The sequence below is a fragment of the Rhipicephalus sanguineus genome, chromosome 11 (genome assembly GCF_013339695.2).
Source record: "Rhipicephalus sanguineus isolate Rsan-2018 chromosome 11, BIME_Rsan_1.4, whole genome shotgun sequence".
NCBI lineage: Eukaryota > Metazoa > Arthropoda > Arachnida > Ixodida > Ixodidae > Rhipicephalus > Rhipicephalus sanguineus.
This window is the reverse complement of record NC_051186.1, coordinates 82,271,168-82,290,376: the sequence shown is the minus strand read 5'-3', so window position 1 is coordinate 82,290,376 and position 19,209 is coordinate 82,271,168. Positions and strand designations below refer to the sequence as shown.

Sequence of the window (19,209 nt, the reverse complement as noted above, 5' to 3'; positions counted from 1 at the left end):
ATTCGGGGACATGTGTGCGTGGCGCCATCTCTCGGCGGCAGCAACGGCGTCCTGTCCATAACTGAATGAGAAACAAGCTAAAAAAAATCATATCTCTTGAAAAAAGCTAGTTAAAAAAAAACGACTCCGGGCTCTATAAAGCAGAGACCTACTGGAACATTTTAGAAAAATTGCAGTATCACACTACAAAGCGTGCGGCTTCCCGGAACAATTGAACACAGCCCATAGGAACACATGGGGCCCCACTGTAAAATATTAAACACCTGGGAAGCCACGCGGTTTGGAGTGCAACACTGTAATTGAACGGAATGCTCAAATAAGCCTCTGCTGTATAGAACCGGGAGTCGTTTTTGCGAGCTAGTTTTTTTTTTTTTTTGGTCAGATATGACTTCTTTCGCCTATAGTATTCCCAATTCAGTGACGGCAGGCCGCCGCTGCCGCCGATGAGAGATGACGCTACGTGCACATGTCCCCAAATCCTGGTCATCCGGCGGCCGGTTTGGAGCAGTTACTAACAAATATCACACCTTGAAGCAGCATTTCTCTCTTGGAGCAGTTTGGAGCACCACTTCCATCATCCCTGTTAACGGCTAGAATATGCACGCAAGGTGTACTGCCGCTCATTTCTTTTTGTTTATCAAATGTACGACGACCATTTTTTGTTCAAACACAGACAGACAAACGAGCTACCCTTATTTAGATATTAACATTAAACAACACATCCAAGAAACACGGCTATTTACAAGGTATACGACCTGCACGTTAGTACCGGTCTCTCCCTCCATTAGCGGAAAATGACGGCAGTAAACCACATCCCACGCGTTCACGCGTGTCACGTTACCGTACACGACGGCAACGCTGCTTCGACAGCGTTGCCACGCCGCAAGACACGGATCGGCGATGACGCAGCCAGATTATACGTCGCATTACCGCGAGTCGCTCAACATATAGAGCCACGCGCGCCTCTCTACACCCCTCGGTTGCAGCCCTTTTTCAACTCGTGAGGATTTTCCAAATTTCGATACCGGGGCGGGCTCCTTTGATACAGGAGCAAGCCAGGACAGCATGCATACATGCAAACACCCGGCCCATGGGGGGAGGGGGAGTCATAAACGTCACTGACGCCCTAAAAAACTCGCGACCAAACTCGATCGTCGGGCTATAAAGGAGGCAACCCTCACCTGCGGGTTCGACCGACTGTATACCCAAGCCTTAGGTTCTAAGCCTACACACGTGACAGATAATGGAGGAGGAAGGAGGGGGAGGGTTAGCGCAATTCAAGCGAGACGCAGGGATGGGTGAGTGGGTGGGTGGGTGGTTGGACCAGTGGGCGACTGTGCGTGGCCCATGAGCGTCATGAGTGTGCCCAACGCCGTAAATCTGTCAAGGGAGCTCAGACGACACCACCGCCGTCGCAGAAAAGTAGCAAAAAAAAAAAAATAAACGTAACGAAGCCGGGGAACACGGCGGACGACACTTTTATTGCGGCCGCGGCGCGCGTCGCGTTCGGAAACGAGAACATGCGAGAGCGAATTACAGGAATGGAACGGTTCACTGAGCTCGTGTGTATAAATATACACACGCGGGGGCGGTGCGGGCGAGCGAATACTTTAGCGAATACGCGGTGCGGCAAGGCGAGAAGCGTCTTCTCATACGCCGCCCATGGCGTCACAAAAAAAAAAACGCCATGGTTGGACATTTGAGCAGTGTAATGTAAAGCGACATTTTACGTGATGGCTTCCTAAAAGAAGACAAAGGCAGACTATAGCTCTGACGGCCAATAAGAGCAGGCGAATTTTTTTTTTTTTCGCCGGCGCCGTATAGCAAACCGAACCTCGTTGATACGCTTTTTGTGTGTGGGGGGGGACGTATTATCCGGGAAAGTATAGAATCTAAAATCACTAAAACATCGCGTAGTTTCGCCTGATAACGACAACGCGAACGTTGGTACCGGGAAATCGCAAGAAACGGGAATGTATTAACGAGGTTCTACAGCATTAAAAAATGAGTTACGTCAGTGGTTGTATCAGGTAAAATACGTTGTTTTTGTACGTGCTAAGCAGACCCTAATAATGCGTAGTTGCCTGTAAATAACTACTTTAGCGTTTATTCTTTTTGTAATAGAATGGGACTGCAATAAAATGAGTCTTTAGTGCGACAGGGTAACTTGTCATAGTTGATGCCGTAATTTGTAAAGGCTATGCTGATACCCTAAGGTAGCCCTACACGTAACCTCACACCTACCACGAATGAAAAAAAAAAAAAAAAAAACTGGAAATAGATCAAAGAATCATTTTCATTTAACGCGATCATACTAAACCAGCTGACAATGAATACTACAAGGTAGTGTACCTTAGATGTAGTTTTTAAGTTAAGTGTACTAATTGTCGGTCAATACGAAATGAAAATAGACGAAAAAGAAAACCTGCCACCGGTGGGATCCGAACCCATAACCTCCGCATTACTCGCATAGGCTGTGGGTTCGTATCCATGCGTTTTATACTGACTCCTTTAAGTCGAGCCTATAATTATGATGGTTTAACGAAATGCAGCTCATATCGAGGTCAGCTTTCCCGTCTCAACGAGTGCCTCATGACGCCGGAGTGTTTGATTACTAGCCGAATGCTTTCCGCGCACGCGCTGTAGCGTATGCGCAGAGAGCATACTGGATGGCTTAAGCGCGCGAAGGAGTCGTGCGTCGTGACCCCTAACGTCACGAAATGAAGTCACGCTAAGGTTTTTCGCACCACGCTAGAGTACATACGTGCCGACGCAAGAAGCCTCTCTCCCCACCTTTCTCCTTTCCCAAATCTAGATAGCTGACCACAGCCTCTCGATCGACCACCCGCGCAGCGCGAGCCGTGAGAACCGCGTGCGCACGTCGACCCGGCCAGCGGTGACCTAATCGAATGCACCCCGCCTCCGAGCTCGATGACTGTATACAGCCGAACACTCAGCGTACAAGCACAGCTAGGCCTCTGTACGCACACAGCAAGCCACGCACAAACAGCGCACGCGCGAGTCAAGTGTTAATCATCGCCCAGGCTTTTCGTCCGGGCGGGGGACCATCAGTAGCCGAGCGAAGCCAAAATCGAATCCCGAGTTCGTCGGCTTCGCGCTGTACGGTGAATCTCGATCACGCGGACGGGACGGGGACGTTGCCAGGTCGTAAAAACGCGCGACAGCAAACATGGCGACTATACTGTAGAGAAGAAGGGGGGAGGGATGGGAGGGGGGGGTAAACGACAGTGCTGGAATATATATATATATATATATATATATATATATATATATATATATATTATTACGAACACAGCACAGCGTCAAGAGACACCGTAGCGGCATTACAATGACGTCAGGGGTTATGCATACCCAATGAGGCATACGTGCCATAACGAGGCAAGGTGTCTGCGTTATTCACGCGTGTACGTTATGAATCAGGGGATGAATGTATTCGAGATCACGTGCACGTTGAACCACAGCACCCGTGTTTGTTGGTTCGTTTCTTCACTTCGTCCCTGTCCGGTTAGCGCCATGCCTATTTTCCTCAAGTTGTGAACAAGCTAGCTCAGCAAGAAGTAAAGTGTGGGATTGGGCTAGTTGGTATTCCATTATTAAACTGCTTAGCGCAAAAAATTTACACAAGAAGCCCTGTTGAACTGCACTGCAGAAAGCGACTGCACCAACTACAATGTCTCGTGAAATCGCGAAAGTGTTGTGCATGTGGCCGCGCGCGCGCAACGCATGCGCGATGACATTAAGGGAGCGCGACTGTGAGACATTCGGCGCGCCTTCTGCAATGTCATCAACATCGGCTTCTTTCACGCCTACCGCGGGACGAAGAAGGCCTCCCTCATGCAGAGATCTCCAATTGCCTCACGTCTTACGCGTAAGAACTTCCCAATCGGATCGCACGTGTATTAGTTTGTATGTTAATTTAATCGAGGAACAGCGTAACAACTTCGGCGTTTTTTTTTCCCCCTTTACAAATACGATCAATATGATCATTTATATCCCGGATTACTCAGCCGTAAGAAAAAAAAAAAACGAAAACGTGACACAATTAAGATGCGCAAAAAAGAAATCAACAACAATCAGCCCTGAAACTTTCGCATTTATCATCCTCAAAAACTGACCACTGCTTGCCCGAGCGACGTCTCCAACTGCACCGGAAGGCCAGTAATACATATATACCACTTTTCCATGCACGCCGTCTTAAAATACTCCATACGGACACAGGAAGAAAGAAAGAAAGAAAGAAGAAAGAAAGAAAGAAAGAAAGAAAGAAAGAAAGAAAGAAAGAAAGAAAGAAAGAAAGAAAGAAAGAAAGAAAGAAGGAAAGAAAGAAAGAAGGAAAGAAAGACGTAATTAAAGGAGCACCGGGATCGGCAAAACGGGCCAGGAGGCCCGACGGTATATGGTGGGCGTACATATATACAGCACACGTCAGGCGAGGGACCGGTGATTAATTGCTTGCCCGCGACACTTCTGCATAGCGGTTGGTCGCATCGAGCTGGGCTTTCCGTCGTCGTCGGAGAAGTCCCGTTCCCATTCCGGGATTAGGAGGCCGCGCGGATGCGGTGCGGGGGAGATTTAATCATCGCGGTGCCGCGCCGTATATGAAGAAATAGAAAAAAAAAGTTTGTAATAATAAACTTAAGTTCGTAGCCGCGCTGTATATGAAGAAAAATGAAACGTAATAAACCAAACACATAACTGCAGTGCGAAGAATATATACAGGCTCTCTTTCTCACTACATCGGCAACACCTGCGCACTCTTTTTATACATACGCATATCAGAAGAACACTCATGAAGGAATGGGATCGTATACAGAAGTGCATTGCGGAGGGATATAGGAGCAGCGGATATTAAGAAGAGCCAGCCCGTCGCTTAATCTCCGTTGATCCGTCGCGATATACATCCGTAGTGATACGAAAAAAAAAAGAAAGAAGAAATACTTCCCACGTACGTACATCCATTAAGGCAGAAAGTGGGCGAGTCGGAACGGATGTACACTTATTGATCGTTGTTTCGCGCTGATCAATAAGCACGCGTATTCAGTGCAATGCCCACATATCGGTAATTACGTCACCGGCTGATCCATCTATAGGCGAGGCCAGACATTTATTTCGGGGGAAAGGGGTGGCCTGTGCATATTTACGTATATATATATATATATATATATATATATATATATATATATATTATATATATATATATATATATATATATATATGTGTGTGTGTATGTATATATATATATAGATATAGATACCACGAGACAAGAAAAAGCTTAATATTCCCGCTGCTTCGGCAGGCCGCCTAGAATTCAGATTTCCGGCCTGTTTCCAAAAGTGCTAACGACATGTACTGTGCAGTTCGAATACAGTCACAAGTTGCTGGGATATTCAGAAAGTTTTGTCAGCAACCTAGTCGTCTGCGAACTTTTCACAACGACTGTACGTACAAATTTCGGGGGACGGGGCGAGAAGTTAGTGTGTGTCTCCCCACACCCTCTCTTCTCGCAACGTCAGTGGGCTGATCTCGATCGATCCTCGCCAAGCCAACCATAACCACGAGCTTGAAGCAACGAACGCATCGCGTACAATGCTGTTGAAAAATAAACACGTATACAGGCCTGCGATAAGGAACAACGCCTACACGCAAGAGTTGCTTTAAATTTACACTGGTTCCTGCGAATGGGGCGCTTTTAGCCCACGTACAGGGACACCTAGCGAAACTAGAAAGTTCTGACATTCCATAGCAAGGCGGCAGCTGGAAGAATAAGAACGACGGTCGCAGCAGGGTGTATACATGAATTAGCGAAGTCTATCAGTACGCACACACAAATCAATGCATAATAAACAGCACCTCCATCGTCCTTTCCTTCTTTCATTTATTTCTTAAGCGAAAAGATCGAGTATTCGATCACAGACAACCACACGATACCAACAGACTCACATCCTTCTTGCATTCGTGGCCCCTCAAAATGCGGCCGGTAACCGAACCCACGACATCGTGCGAAGCAGCGCGAAATCAACCACGGAATAACACCGCTGCATGCGTCGTCGGTCAGGCAAGTAGCATATGGTCTTGTATACACGGAAGCAGCGCAACATCGAAGGAAAATAGAACTAAAACTAGTGCCGCTAAACGTAACAGTTAATGTACTATATATAATTCGTACCCGTATGCGGGACTTCGACCTGTTTTAACTCTTGTGTATCTCATCCCCACGTTTCCTTCAGTTATAAAAATAAGACAAGTAACGCAAAAATAAGACCAGCACATGCGAGGCGGCGTTCCGTGGACAGCTGCTTGCAATTGAAACTGACAGCCGCCGCCATTAAGACAGGAAAAAAAAAAAAACCGATTAGAGACTAGCGCAATTACAGTGATCGTAATTACGAATTACATACAGATCCCTCGTGACAGCCAGTCCATCTTGCTTCCTGCCGCCCCTTGTTTCAATTTATTTTCTTTTTTTTTTGCTTGCCCGCGACCACTGACAAGTTGGAGCCCTGCTTCAACGCATGGTGACATTGGTTCGAACGATTTGTTTCTTTTTTTACGTAGCCTCTTCGTAACTTCTTTCTTTCTTTCTTTCTTTCTTTCTTTCTTTCTTTCTTTCTTTCTTTCTTTCTTTCTTTCTTTCTTTTCCCTTCAACAGACTCAACATTAGGAGGCATCGAAAGGTCAACGACCCCGGATGGTGCCTGCCTAGAGGCGGCCGAGCGACCACTCAATAGTGTAGAAGTGAAAAATTATATCGTTTGAATAGTGTAACAGAGTGTGACATAGACGTGGAATTACGTGCACGTAACAATGCACTAAGCATACATTCACATACCCGCCACTCCTAGATGTGATAAAATACGCGTATCTTAGTCACATCCGCTTATTCTTATTCCATTCCTGATTACTGCACGCAACATTAGTACATTCTATCTTTCTGTCTACTCCGGCTCGCCAATACTGCGTTTCTGTATTGCAATATAGATGTATTGTTATATTAACTGTATGCCTGTCATATATTCCGTAACTCGTCACAATGTTGAGCGCATTTTTTTTTTCTCCAATGACCTCATGTTTCCCATCTCATTCCCTCCTTATGTAATGTCGTCAAGCTCCCATGAAGAAATGAATGAAATGATATCCACCGAAGAAGCATCGACCGATTACACAAAGGGAAGACCGGTTAAGAATTCCGTTACAGGGGCGTACAGCCCCAATGAGGGCGAGCTGGACATTATTCAGTGGTTATACCTCAAGACGTACGCCTTGCCAACTTGTCTCATTGGTCGCGTTCGCGACCCCAAGGATATAGTGCGTCAAACAATTCTGCATCGCATTCAGCTTCGCAGTCTCATGTCCCAAAATACGACGTATACGGAAGACGCGAGTCACAGATCTGAACTCATTCGGCCGTGAACGATCGTGCATCACGTTGTAAAGTCTGTTGGACTCGACTGCACCGCGCGTGAACCGGTTCACGGTGGTGCAAGACTAAGTTCATTAACTGCGCAGCCCGAGTTCGGCGGTGCTGGTACAACGAGACGCTGTTGAAAATAGCTCCGCCGCCAGTCGCTATAGCATCACTGAAAGACGCTAAAAATTACATCCAGCGTTAATGTCGTTCTTGTGCAATTCTAAATCCTGCGCTATAGACACAGCTCCCACTATACTGTGAAAGATGAAGGAAGTGCGTAACACGGGCACCCAGCGATTACCGTTGCTGTATTGTTAGTCTCTGTCTATGAATAATCTCTCGCAGGAGTTCGTAACACAGGCGCCGGAGATGCGCCCGTGGGAGGAGCAATCGCGCGGCTGGCGAGGCGGTGGCGCTCTCTCTTGCGCGGCGCGGGCGTCAGCCGCATGTTTCCGAGGCGTTTTTAGCGATTTTAAGTTAATTACTGCGATCACTTCTCGGTTATTTCTGTTAATTGTATAATTTTAGACCTCGTTCGTTTATTTTAACCCGGTCTTGAGCATTGCTAGCCTTGATTTAGGCCTGCATTGGCCACTTGATTGTGAGCGTGATCACGCCGCATGAGATATATGGACGGACGACAAGCCGGGCCCCTAAAGTGCTACGCACTTATAAGTGCGTAGCACTTTAGCGCCCCGGTGTGTACAAAACACGAGAGCCTGTACCGTATACGGTACAGGCTCTTATGTTTTGTACGCGCCGTCCACACGAACTCGAAAGGTCGTGAACCGCACTGTATGGTCGTTTTCGGAGGCGTAAACACACCCCTCGTTGCGTAGACACAACAGATGCCGCGGCGCGAACGTGGAGTTTTCAACGACGCCTATATACACGCCCGTGTGCTGCTCGCGGTTGCTTCGTATCCGCACGCTAGCGCCAAGCCGTCGCGGGCGTCAGCAGAGAGGTTGGGGGAAAATCGGTGAACGAGCACTGCATGTTATGAAGCGAACGGCGCGGTTCACAGGAAGCCACCGCAGCACCAATGAAACGAATGGCAGGCCGCAGTACCTCGTGCGCAGGTCCCGGCGATGGTCCAATCGCTACGTGTAACGAAGTGACATGTAGAGGTCGCGCACCGCGACGCTCACAATATAGCCAGGGCGTGAGGAATACTTCGCTATAAGAGTTATTTCGTTGTAGAGGGGTTCGACCGTGTATAGCGCGTCGCTGCGCCGCGAAGCGCGTCGAAGTGAGAGCTCTGCACAACCGCAATAACTTGCGGAGTACCTTCCGCAGCGCAGAGTTCCAAGTACACTACACGAAACGGTAGATGATAAGCACGTCACTCCAGGTGACAAATCAACCGCTCGTAGACGACAAAGTTCGCGAAAACACAGCGCGCAGAGACGTTGGTCATCTGTTTTGCGAAGACCGCACGCGGTCGCGAGCATCGACATGGAAAGGTCTCCTTGAACGCCGAATAAACGAAGAAAGAAGAAAACATTAGGTCACAGCGATAGATGAAACAAGGGCACATAATAATATTTGTTGGGGTTTAACATTCCGAAACCAGGGTATGTTTATGAGGGACGCCGTAGTGGAGGGCTCCGGAAATTCCGACCCCCTGGAGTTCTATAGCGCGCACCTAAATCTAAGTACACGGGCCTCAAGCATTTTCGGCTCCATCGAAAGAAACAAGGGCACAGGAAGAAACGAAAAAAACGGACACCAGCGCCATGACTGAAGCCATTCCACGATCACAAACCAAACAACCCGGCACGATGAAAAGGGTGGCCGCCGTAATGCTAGCTTCGCCTCGTGGCAACAGAGCCGAGCTGCAAAGCCGGATTAACAACGACCACGTCGAAAAGATTGCCGAAAGAAAAAATAAAGGGGGGGGGGGGGGGGGGATTGCGTAGTGTGTGCTTACGCAGCGGTTCTGTACGATCTCAGTCCTCGGGCTGTCGTCATACGATACCGCGTGAGGGCGCCCGCAGTGCACACTCAGCTTACCACGAGGATGTGCAATGAAATAGACCGCGAAACGCGCTGCCAAGGGGGGAAAAAATAAAGAAAGAAAAAAAAATAAAGAAAGAAAAAGAAGAGCCACGATCGATGGCTTAATCCGTTGGATATAATGCGATTACTAATGCGATTACGATTCCGGAGATACTTGACGCTTCACATTCCCGGAATGTTTCTCCGGGGGTATATGCCTTTTTAACCGCACCTTTCCCGACAAAGAGAGACGCAGGAGGTGCAAAAACACAGTACAGAGAGCGGGGACATATGTCTAAACGGAAGAAAATAGGGGCCAAGTTAACACGAGGAGCATTCAGTTACACTGAAATGTACAAGGATAAGGACAACTGGAAGGCATTAGAGATGGCTTCGCTCATCACCGATTTCTACTTATGCGTTGGATCCGTCGTTTTCTTAATTCTTAAAACGCTGTTTCATTAAAGTCAAGCAAAATTTATTATTACTCCCCGCATAACCCAGGATTCGGTGAAATTTTCTTATAACTACGCCTCCGCTATCTACACGAAATGATACACCCACATAACTTTAGAAATGCGCAGTGGCTGAACACATACGTCGCGCACAAACGTATTCAAATTGACAGAGTCTTCCTTTGAAAGATGACTGCATATTGTACATTAACATTAACGCGCAGCATCAGAATCGGTATGTAAGGTTAATCATTGGTGTAATAATGAGATTTGGTATTCTTTATTACCAGGAGGGCAGCCTCGGGGTATATTAAACAAGCAAGAAAACTGTATGATAACCAAAATTCAGTTCTGCAGTGTGCCCGAAGTTCATTAATGTTCTGGTACCACAGATATCTCAACTCCATGACACATTCTGAATTACTCAGTCCCTGCGGAGGATGGACTGCGAGTAACGATCCACGGATGTACCGTGTGCCTGGGGTATTAACCTCGCAATCTTCACGTCTGCATATGCAGCATACATCCAGGGCGCATGTAAGATCCATCTGTTCAACTCTAGAGAGAAGGTCTCTCCCGTCACAGCGAACCTAGGTGACCGGGTCTGCTTCGAGGTATACGTGTTTACGTGTTTGCCTCCAAGAATGCCAACAAAAACTTGCGATCACGAAGGCTACGCTCCAAAACGTTATTTAAATGCGAACATAAGTGTGCAAAGGTTAAAGGAAGGAATGGGGATGTCGTTAAAATAACTACTTGCCAAAAACAACACCTTATAGTGGGCAGCGGAGGCGCAAGCCATCTCGGGGGCAATGGCTTAAGAAATATATCTGTAACGACTTCCCGAAAGCAGCACGTAGTAGTGGGCAACGAGCATGCAAACCATCTCGGAGGCAATGGTTCCTTAAAATACGTACACATAAAGACCACTCCACAAATATCACAGAGTGGTGCGGCGGGTGTGTCACCGTCGCGAACCTTGCGGAAAACTCGGGAATTGGCGGAGTCACGCTCCGGTGCGCTCCCCCAGTGTGGCAAACTGGCGGAGAATTATATGTGTGCCATGGCGTGGGCTTCCTCTCGCATTTCCTTCTCGTTTTCTCACTCTTCTTCCTTGGAAAGCAAAGTCGGGTATATATGTATATAGAGTACGAACCGTGCTTCCGCTGCCGGGGAAATCTCTCGTCCGTCAAGCACCTGTCTGCCCCACCGCCCATTTTCAGGCTTATACGTATGGGACTTCCTCTGTGCACACCGCACCGCTCGCAGTGAGACGACATCCTCCTACTGCATAGCGCTTAACTGTATACGCGCCTATCGCATGAGGGTGAGATCTAAAGTCGTCTATGTAGAGGCACGCTCCCCTTCCATACAAACACGTACGCATACCCGGCTTGAAAACGACGCAGCGCTCGGCATCAATACACTGAATATGCTAGCATCGTCGCGTCCTCGATAATGTGATAACCGTTAGTAACATCTACAATGTGCACCAAGGCTCCAGGTCTTAAAAGCTCGGGCCATTCCCTCCGCACGAGTACAAATGGTCGTTGTATAGCCTCCAAATCATTTTATATGAAGAGTTCACACATTCCGAACGTTGTTTAATAATAATATCTGGGTTTCAATTAACGTCCCAAAACCACGATATGATTATGAGAGACGCCGTAGCGGAGGGCTCCGGAAATTTCGACCACCTGGGGTTCTTTAACGTGCACCTAAATCTAAGTACACGAGCCTCAAACATTTTCGCTTCCATCGAAAATGCAGCCTGCCGCGGCCGGGTTTCGATCCCGCGACCTTCGGGTCAGCAGTCGAGCGCCATAACCACGAGACCGCCGTGGCGGGGCCCTAACGTTGTTGTCATTTCATAAGTTTTCGAAGAGGAAGCGAAGACACCGTATGCATCGTAATTGTCCAGCGTTTGCGCGGACGCCTGATGTGCCTCACAGCGACGGAAGAAGCGTAAATTATACAAAGGGCCCCCAGAGACCTTGCAGTCCGTATATGGCCTTCTTTTCGAGATGAAAAAAAGAAAAAGAAAAACGCCACATGGCACACGAACACAAGGCCTGGGAGCATCTCAATCCATTACAAATACGATCCTAATATTTAGATGTTGAACTAAGCATATGTGTGATGAACATAATAACAGACATTCTCTCGTTCCGGAAGCCATTTTCAGTCATCGCCAAAACAAGCCCCCCCGGCCCCCTTCCCCGCCCCTCCCACCCCGTCTCCCAATTGAAATCAAATCAGCAATCAACATTACACACGAAGCAAAACTCACCCGTCGGGAACGCTGTGGCGTCGGTTCAACGAATCGGTGCCCGTCGTCAGCACCATGGCGCAGCAGAACATCCACCAATCGCGTCAAAGGAGCAACGGTGACGTCACAAGCACGCGCACACACTAAGCCACCGAATCCAAGCACACACAAATAAACACAGATGAGGCCCCGTAGGGCCTAAGCTGTCTTCCAAAACAGGGGAACTACTGAAGCACTGTCTCGAGCAATCGCTATCGACACTGTACGAGTCTGTCTGCCGTGAGATACGGTCCCCAGGCGATGGTTTCGCGGTTCAGTTTTTACGCACACGTGGTCTTCTACGTCACACTTGTGTCTGTGCCAACACAGCCGGGGATACAATACTGTCCTTAAAGCTTTGGGTCTTACATTCGCGCATGCGCGCAGTGTAGAGCTCCGCAAAACCACGTGACCGTAGTTGATGACATGGCAAAGTAGTTCCGTACAGAAGCCGTAAGATTGCTGCCGCCTCTTGCACCACACAGCAGACGACAGGAGATGGACGAACACGTGGTCCTACACCTCGCACGTCACACAAGCAGTGTTTGTGGCCGCTTAGACCGTCCACAAAGGTGCGCGCATGCGCAGTGTAGCTCAGAAAAACCACGTAACAGTCGTCGCCGACAGGGCAATCCGAATGGCGACTGCTACGTACAGGACACTCTTCTACGCTTCACAAGTGTGTTGACGCCCAGTGCCACAGGCCAGAACTTCACAAATATGAGAAAGTTCCTCGCAAAAGCGTCAGCGTGCGACCCAGTGCCGCGCAGCAATCGGCGGCCTTCAAGCACAAGACGGTCGATATGTCGTCCAGCAAGAAAGTCAGGGAAACGAAAGACGGTGCGCAGTTATACCGACGACGTTCAGTCGATACGCAAAAGGTGCGCCGTCCACGTTGCGTCGCCCCAACAACAGAGAAGCCATAAAGCAAAAAGGCCAACCCGAGTCGACCTTTCGTTTCCTTCAGGCGCCGGGCATTCTCCGCAGTCGGGTTTCTTTCTTCGAGCGACAACAAACGGCACCGAAAGAACTATGAAGAAAGATACCGCCTTAGTGCGCCGTTACAGTTCTTCGACAACAGCTCGAGGCGTACGAGAACGCGATGTCCGTTTCAGCGGCGACGAGCAAAAAAAAAACAACTTCGCGAGGTTTACGTAACCTTTGAAATGGCCAAACAAATCCGACACTGACGTGCGAGGGCCACCCACACGAAACCCGCTGAAAAAATAAACAAACAAGGACGCGAGCTTCGAAATCGGAGCCGACGCAAGACCACCGGGCTGCCACGAACAATAGCCGAATGTCTCACACACCGATACCGTCGTCTCCTATATAGCCGCGTTATTTTTGCTGCATACAAAAGAAATAGCTCGCAAAGCGGAACCTTGCTTCGAATTCCACTCGAACAAAGTTTAAGCCCGTCGTAGAGATCGGCGCAGGTCCGAACTATCCGTGTATCAAGTTTCCGAAATTCACGAACGTGTTTACGCAACAGTCTATACGAGCTCAACGAGCATTCAAATGTTGTCCTCGACGGTCAATGGATGACGGTCAGTCAATGGTCAACGTTCAAGTAATCGTATACACGCGCAAGCCGCAACGACGGGCAGCAAACCACGTGATCACGAGCGCACCAACGAAGCTCAAATCACTGTCTCAAACAGGCAACGATCTCAACGTCAAAGTATGACCTAGAGATGCCATGAAAACACGTTATCAGAACTGCTGTACAGATCCGAAATCACTGTAGAGAGAACAGGGCCACTGGCGTACAGTCTGCGAACGATATGCCGGCGGAATTACGCCTCTGCCTAGCGAACAAAGTTTCAGCTGTAGGCGTCTTACGCGAAATCGCGGGTCCGTGTCAAAGACCTCCCGGTGGACAGCGAGCGGCAGTCTTGACGACTTCTCCGGGGCGTCTACGCAACGCGAAGCCGAAGAACTTCCAGTGTCGAAGACCTCAGACAACCACCGACGAGAAGCAACAGCCGACCGACTAGACGTCGAAATAAGCGCGAAGACGTCGTATTCGTTGCCGAGGCAACAGGCAGATTCTCGTCTCCCGCGCGGCAGCCACCAATCAGTCGCATCTGCAGTGTCCCGCGGGGAACAGAGAGAACTTCGCAAGGCACTCGACGAGTTCTCTCAACTCTTAAATTGCCTCACAGTTCACCGCGCTGCTGTGACGCGAGAGCGCGCGCCTTTAAAAAAAAAGAGAAAGAAATAAGAAAAAAAATCGGTCTGAAAACTGGGAGGGAATGAAGAGCGGCCACGCCCATACATCGGCAACGCGGCAAGAGCCTCGCAAAGCGCGGTCCGCTGGGGCCAGAGCGCAGTAATTCGAGGAACGAAGAAATGTGAAAGTGCTCCCCCTACACGACTAGGGATTCCTGTACAGCTAGATAGACCGTTTCACGTCCCTAATTTCCGTCGTTCTTAATTAGGTTCGAGTAATCAGCGCACGCGCCGGGAAATTTAAAAATCGAAGTTCAATGTCTCAAAGAGAGCTGCATCTGCTCCCGCAGCAAGGGCCTCGCCTTCCTCCTTGGATGTGCAGACGACACAATCTTAGAAATCGGATCGCCAGCAGGCTCATGAACGTGAATATTCAAATCATTCGTTAAGGCGTATCAAACGTTCCCAAGAAGTTTGAAGATAGCGTGGCCGAAAGGTTCTGCCGCACTTTTTACTGCTCGCAAACGCAACGACGGAAATAATGCGAAATGAACCGTTTAAAAAAAAAAAACGAACAAAGAAACGGGGAGAATGCCGTTTTTCTGCAAGGAGTGATTGCACTGGTGCGTACACGACTGGGCAACGCGAAGGTTTCCACTCCTGCGAGGGCCACGCGTTGATGCAGAGTTCGGGAATGCGCCACTAAAATCTCCTCTTCGAAAATCTCTCACGCCGGCGTGACCCAATTAAGCGCTGCTGAGTACGCAACCGCGGCGAACCAGGCAGAAACGCACAAACACCGCAGAAGCACAGTATAATGAACCAGCGGTCCCAAAAAAGCACACACACGCACGCACACGGTCGAACAGCCTTAAAGCAGTCGCAGAGGCAAGCGGACACCACCACGAACACCACTGCGACTGGGAAATCACACTGCGGTGCGGTACGGCATGTTGCGCAGTCTTCCACGAGCGAGCCCGGAGCAGGCCCAAGAAAGGGAGGGGCCGCCCGACAAACGTTGAGCAACCGACGTCGACGACGGTGGAAAAAACGCTTCGCTAGGCGTGCTCGCGCGACGCCGACGGCGCCGCCGCGCTAGACTGAGCCAGAAATACCGGAGAGCCGATGCGGAGAAAGGGAGCGACGGGACGGAAGGGAAAAGAGAGAGAGAGAGAAGCAAAAACGAACTGTGAACGCTGCTACGGTTCAGGGGAAGAGAATACAGGAGAAGGGAACCGAGAATACACGTAGCGAGAAAACAAACGGCTGGAGAAAACTGCCGTCCTTCCTCAAAATGGGGAAAGGGAACGGCCTTTTCCCGAAAAGCCTTTCACCCCCCTTTCCCCTCTTTGCAGCAGCCAGCAGCATCCAGCAGCGCTCCGCGAAGCCCAGTCGGACACCTCCTCTGGAATCCCGTCGAGCCTTTGGCGGGGAAGCGGCGGCGCTTCGAGCGCCGCTCCTTCTTCCCTAACGTCCCCTCTTTCCCAATCCCCTTTACGCGCCGCAACATCTTCCTGTCCTCATCCCACTTTCTTCACGTCTCGGTACATCGCGCCGTGCCTTTCCGCCGCCGGCTAGCCAAACGCGCCAGAAAATAAAACAAAAACAAAAAGCGAACTCCTTTTTCGAGACGGTGCGCACAAACAACTTCCCTTACCCTTTTATTCCTCCGAATCGTTATCCCTTTTATGTGGAAAAAGCACGCTTCGGGGAAAGGAAAACTTCCCAATCCTTCACCCCTACGGTTCCTCGGCAAAACAGCCATCCCTATTTCATCGCGCTCCCTATAGCTGCAAACGCGTATACAAAATGCAAAGAGGGCGTTTCCCTATTAGGGACGGAACACTGTGCACACGCCGCCGCCGCCCCGGAGCAAACATATCGTTTCCGCAAAAGGAGGGAAATGCACGTTCTTCCTTCCTTCCTTCCTTCCGGAGCATGTCTTCCCACTTCGCGCAGGAAAAAGAAATCACATGGGAAAAATGGGAAAATATGGAAGGATTCTGCCTTGAGTTCGGATTTTCTTTCTGTGAACTCAGGATAATTCCCGCTCCCTTTTATACGGTACACAATGCGCCGTTTTTCATCCGTTTGACAAACGTTCGTTCGTTGGCGAAGGAGCGAGGGCACGCGATCTTCCCCAATCAGGATGAAACGTTTCCAATCATCTCCCGAAACCAAATCGCACGAAGACATGCGCGCATGCACACGCAAACAAGAATAAAGACCACAAGACTGGTAAAGCCGAGCACCCTCTCTACACAACCCGTCTTCCGCGGGAGTACGTATTCAGCTGGGAAATTTCAGCCTAAATAGGGAAGACGAATACTAAAGAACGCCTCCCTATCACGGAATGCCAACCATTTACCTTCACGACACCTTTCCACAGTTTCATTAAAGGAGGCAGATCCCCTGTCCTGCGCAGAACATGTAGGGACGCAATTCCGCGTATCACTTTCAAAGTGTCACCACCTTTTGTCGTGTGTCTACTTTTCCTTCACACAGCGGGCGAGAAAATGGGGAATATATTACGCGCCAACTTATTAGGGATGCATGACATCCGTTCCCGGCTTACTCCTCTCTCTCCCCTACCCCCCCCCCCCCATACCTAAATGTTTAATCCCGGTTCTACTCAGTGCGGAGGTAGAAATAATGGGATTCCCCGGGGAACAGTTCTTCCCCCTTCCATCAGCCATTATACAGCAGCTACGTACAGGGGAGAAACTGCAGGCAAGCATGCGGGCTCACCAGGGAAATGAGGGAGTGCTGGGCAGCTGAGGAAAGTTTGCTCTTCCCCATTCGGGAACCTTTCTACACAAAGACATCCCGCATGCGTGACAGCTTCGCACCTATATGGTGCTATATTTTATACAGCGAAGCCGTATATGGCAAGGAGGTGAAAACACGTGACGGTCCCGTGAAAGCGCATACACTATAATAAAGAAGCAATGATAGCATACGCTACGTCGAAGGGTCCGCACGCTTGCACTAGCTTCTCTGCCGGTTTTGTCAGCTTAAATAGCTAAGGATGATACCCGCCGCAGCGTGAATCGCTAACCATAAAATTCTCTAGATGTTCTTAACATCCTTTAAGCTAACGTCACCAAACGGAAAGTTTGAAGCACGCATCTCTTAAATGTGGCAACAGAGAAATTCGAAGCTACAACAAAAAAACACTTCGACAGATCCCAGCTCGTGATAAACACCGGAGTTGCACGTTTCGGCTTCGTTGGTTTCATCTTCGCTGGAGCGCTTAGGTAATTTTTTTTTTGTATCCTCATTCTCTGCGCAACGAGCTACTATTCCATCGGGGCCAGTTTACGGCAAAAAAGAAAGAAAGAAAGAAAGAAAATATAAGAGCCATGCGAGAATATTAACCGCAGTTCGATGCCCACGCACCCTCAAAGAGAAAAAAAAAAAGAAACGCAACGTTTAACCTGCATGTATATTTCCTGCGTGGGAAACGGCAATCAAGGGTTTTAAATTTGAAAACAAAGTTCTCAAGAGGCTTGCGATGAACTGGGCCAGAAGTTTATCCAACTTTTAAGCGCACGCGTATGCAGTAGCAAGCGGGGGGGGGGGGGCGGTCGTGAATATAGCATCCCAAACCGCGTTCATCGTTTAAAGGCTGTTCCAGCTTATAGCATGTGCAACACAAATACATATAGAAATCTTCCGATCAACATTTATACCGACATGCTACCCAGGCCGCATCGAGGTCCCATGAATGTAGTGCCGCCTTGTTGACCCCCTGCCGATCGGATCGCTCATCTAACTTCGTGGTATTTATATTAATACCGCAGGGCCGTCCATGAGTATTAGAATATAACTATAGTTATACCACGCACAGGGCCACAGGATAACGGCAAAGGTAATGTCCATTTTCACACAACGCCTAAGGTAAAAGCGCTTTAAAAAAGGCAGCCTCAGGTGAAAACTTTAGAAAAGAGCACTAAACAGAGTGAGACTTCATGATAAGAGTCCGCTAGGCGCGCGCTGCCTTCCTAAGAAGTATTTACACTGATCCAATGACAGATATCCTTCCCGTCAGCTGAGCTCACGAGGCGCCTTACGTGCGAGGCTCGGAGGCCGCGTCGTCCCTCGTAGGGGCCTTCACGGCAGGTTTGGGACGGCACCGCACCTGGTGTAAGTCCTGCTTATACCGTGCATAAAGCTTAAGTATTGGCGATGCGCTCAGATAGAGAAGCTGTGACCCTTCCCGTCTTCCCCCGCTAGTCCCTCGTGTTTTCGTTCCTGACCCAGCAATGCGCTCAGATAGACCACATAAACGTACAAAGATAAATACAGGTACGCTCGCACTATTGTCCGTCTGTGCTCTATGCGCTCTATCACGGCCGTTTATGTACCGTCCGTTGTTCTATATAGCATCGCGTGCGCGGTTTCGATAGTATGCGCGACGCATCGACTTGACAAGAAGCCGCGATGGTACAGTGGTTATACGGTTCCCGGCTGCTGACCCGAAGGACGCGGGTTCGATCCCGGCAGCGGCGGTCGCATTTTCGATGGAGGCGAATATAATATAGAGGCACGTGTACTTAAGATATAGGCGCACGTTAAAGAACCCCAAGTGGTCGAAATTTTCTGAGCCCTCCACTACGGCGTCCCTCATAATCATATCGTAGTTTTTTTTCCCGTAAAGCCCCAGCAGTAATTATTACTAAACTTGATGATCTTACTTCTTCAACAACATCGTACAGAATTCAACATCATTGCGAATGAGGCAAAGCCAGGCACACGTGTCATTAATCCCAATTCGTTGGCCAATTTTATTTCGCATAGACTACACTCACAGATAGAAGTAATGAGAATTAATTGAAAGATTA

General features: G+C 49.0%; 1 protein-coding gene across 2 annotated transcripts in view; it reads right to left on the bottom strand.

The window, feature by feature from the left end:
* Nucleotides 1-19,209, bottom strand: part of LOC119374595 (protein enabled) — a 121,272-nt gene that overhangs the window by 64,699 nt on the left and 37,364 nt on the right. Inside the window, exon 1 of one of the 2 annotated variants that reach the window (XM_049420381.1) lies at nt 12,173-12,395. The exons of the other annotated variant lie outside the window; for it this stretch is intronic. Within the exon in view, the coding sequence (XP_049276338.1) occupies nt 12,173-12,243 (71 nt within the window). The 5' untranslated portion in view covers nt 12,244-12,395. Of the gene's footprint in view, nt 1-12,172; nt 12,396-19,209 lie in introns of those variants that run through there. 2 annotated transcript variants of the gene reach the window in all.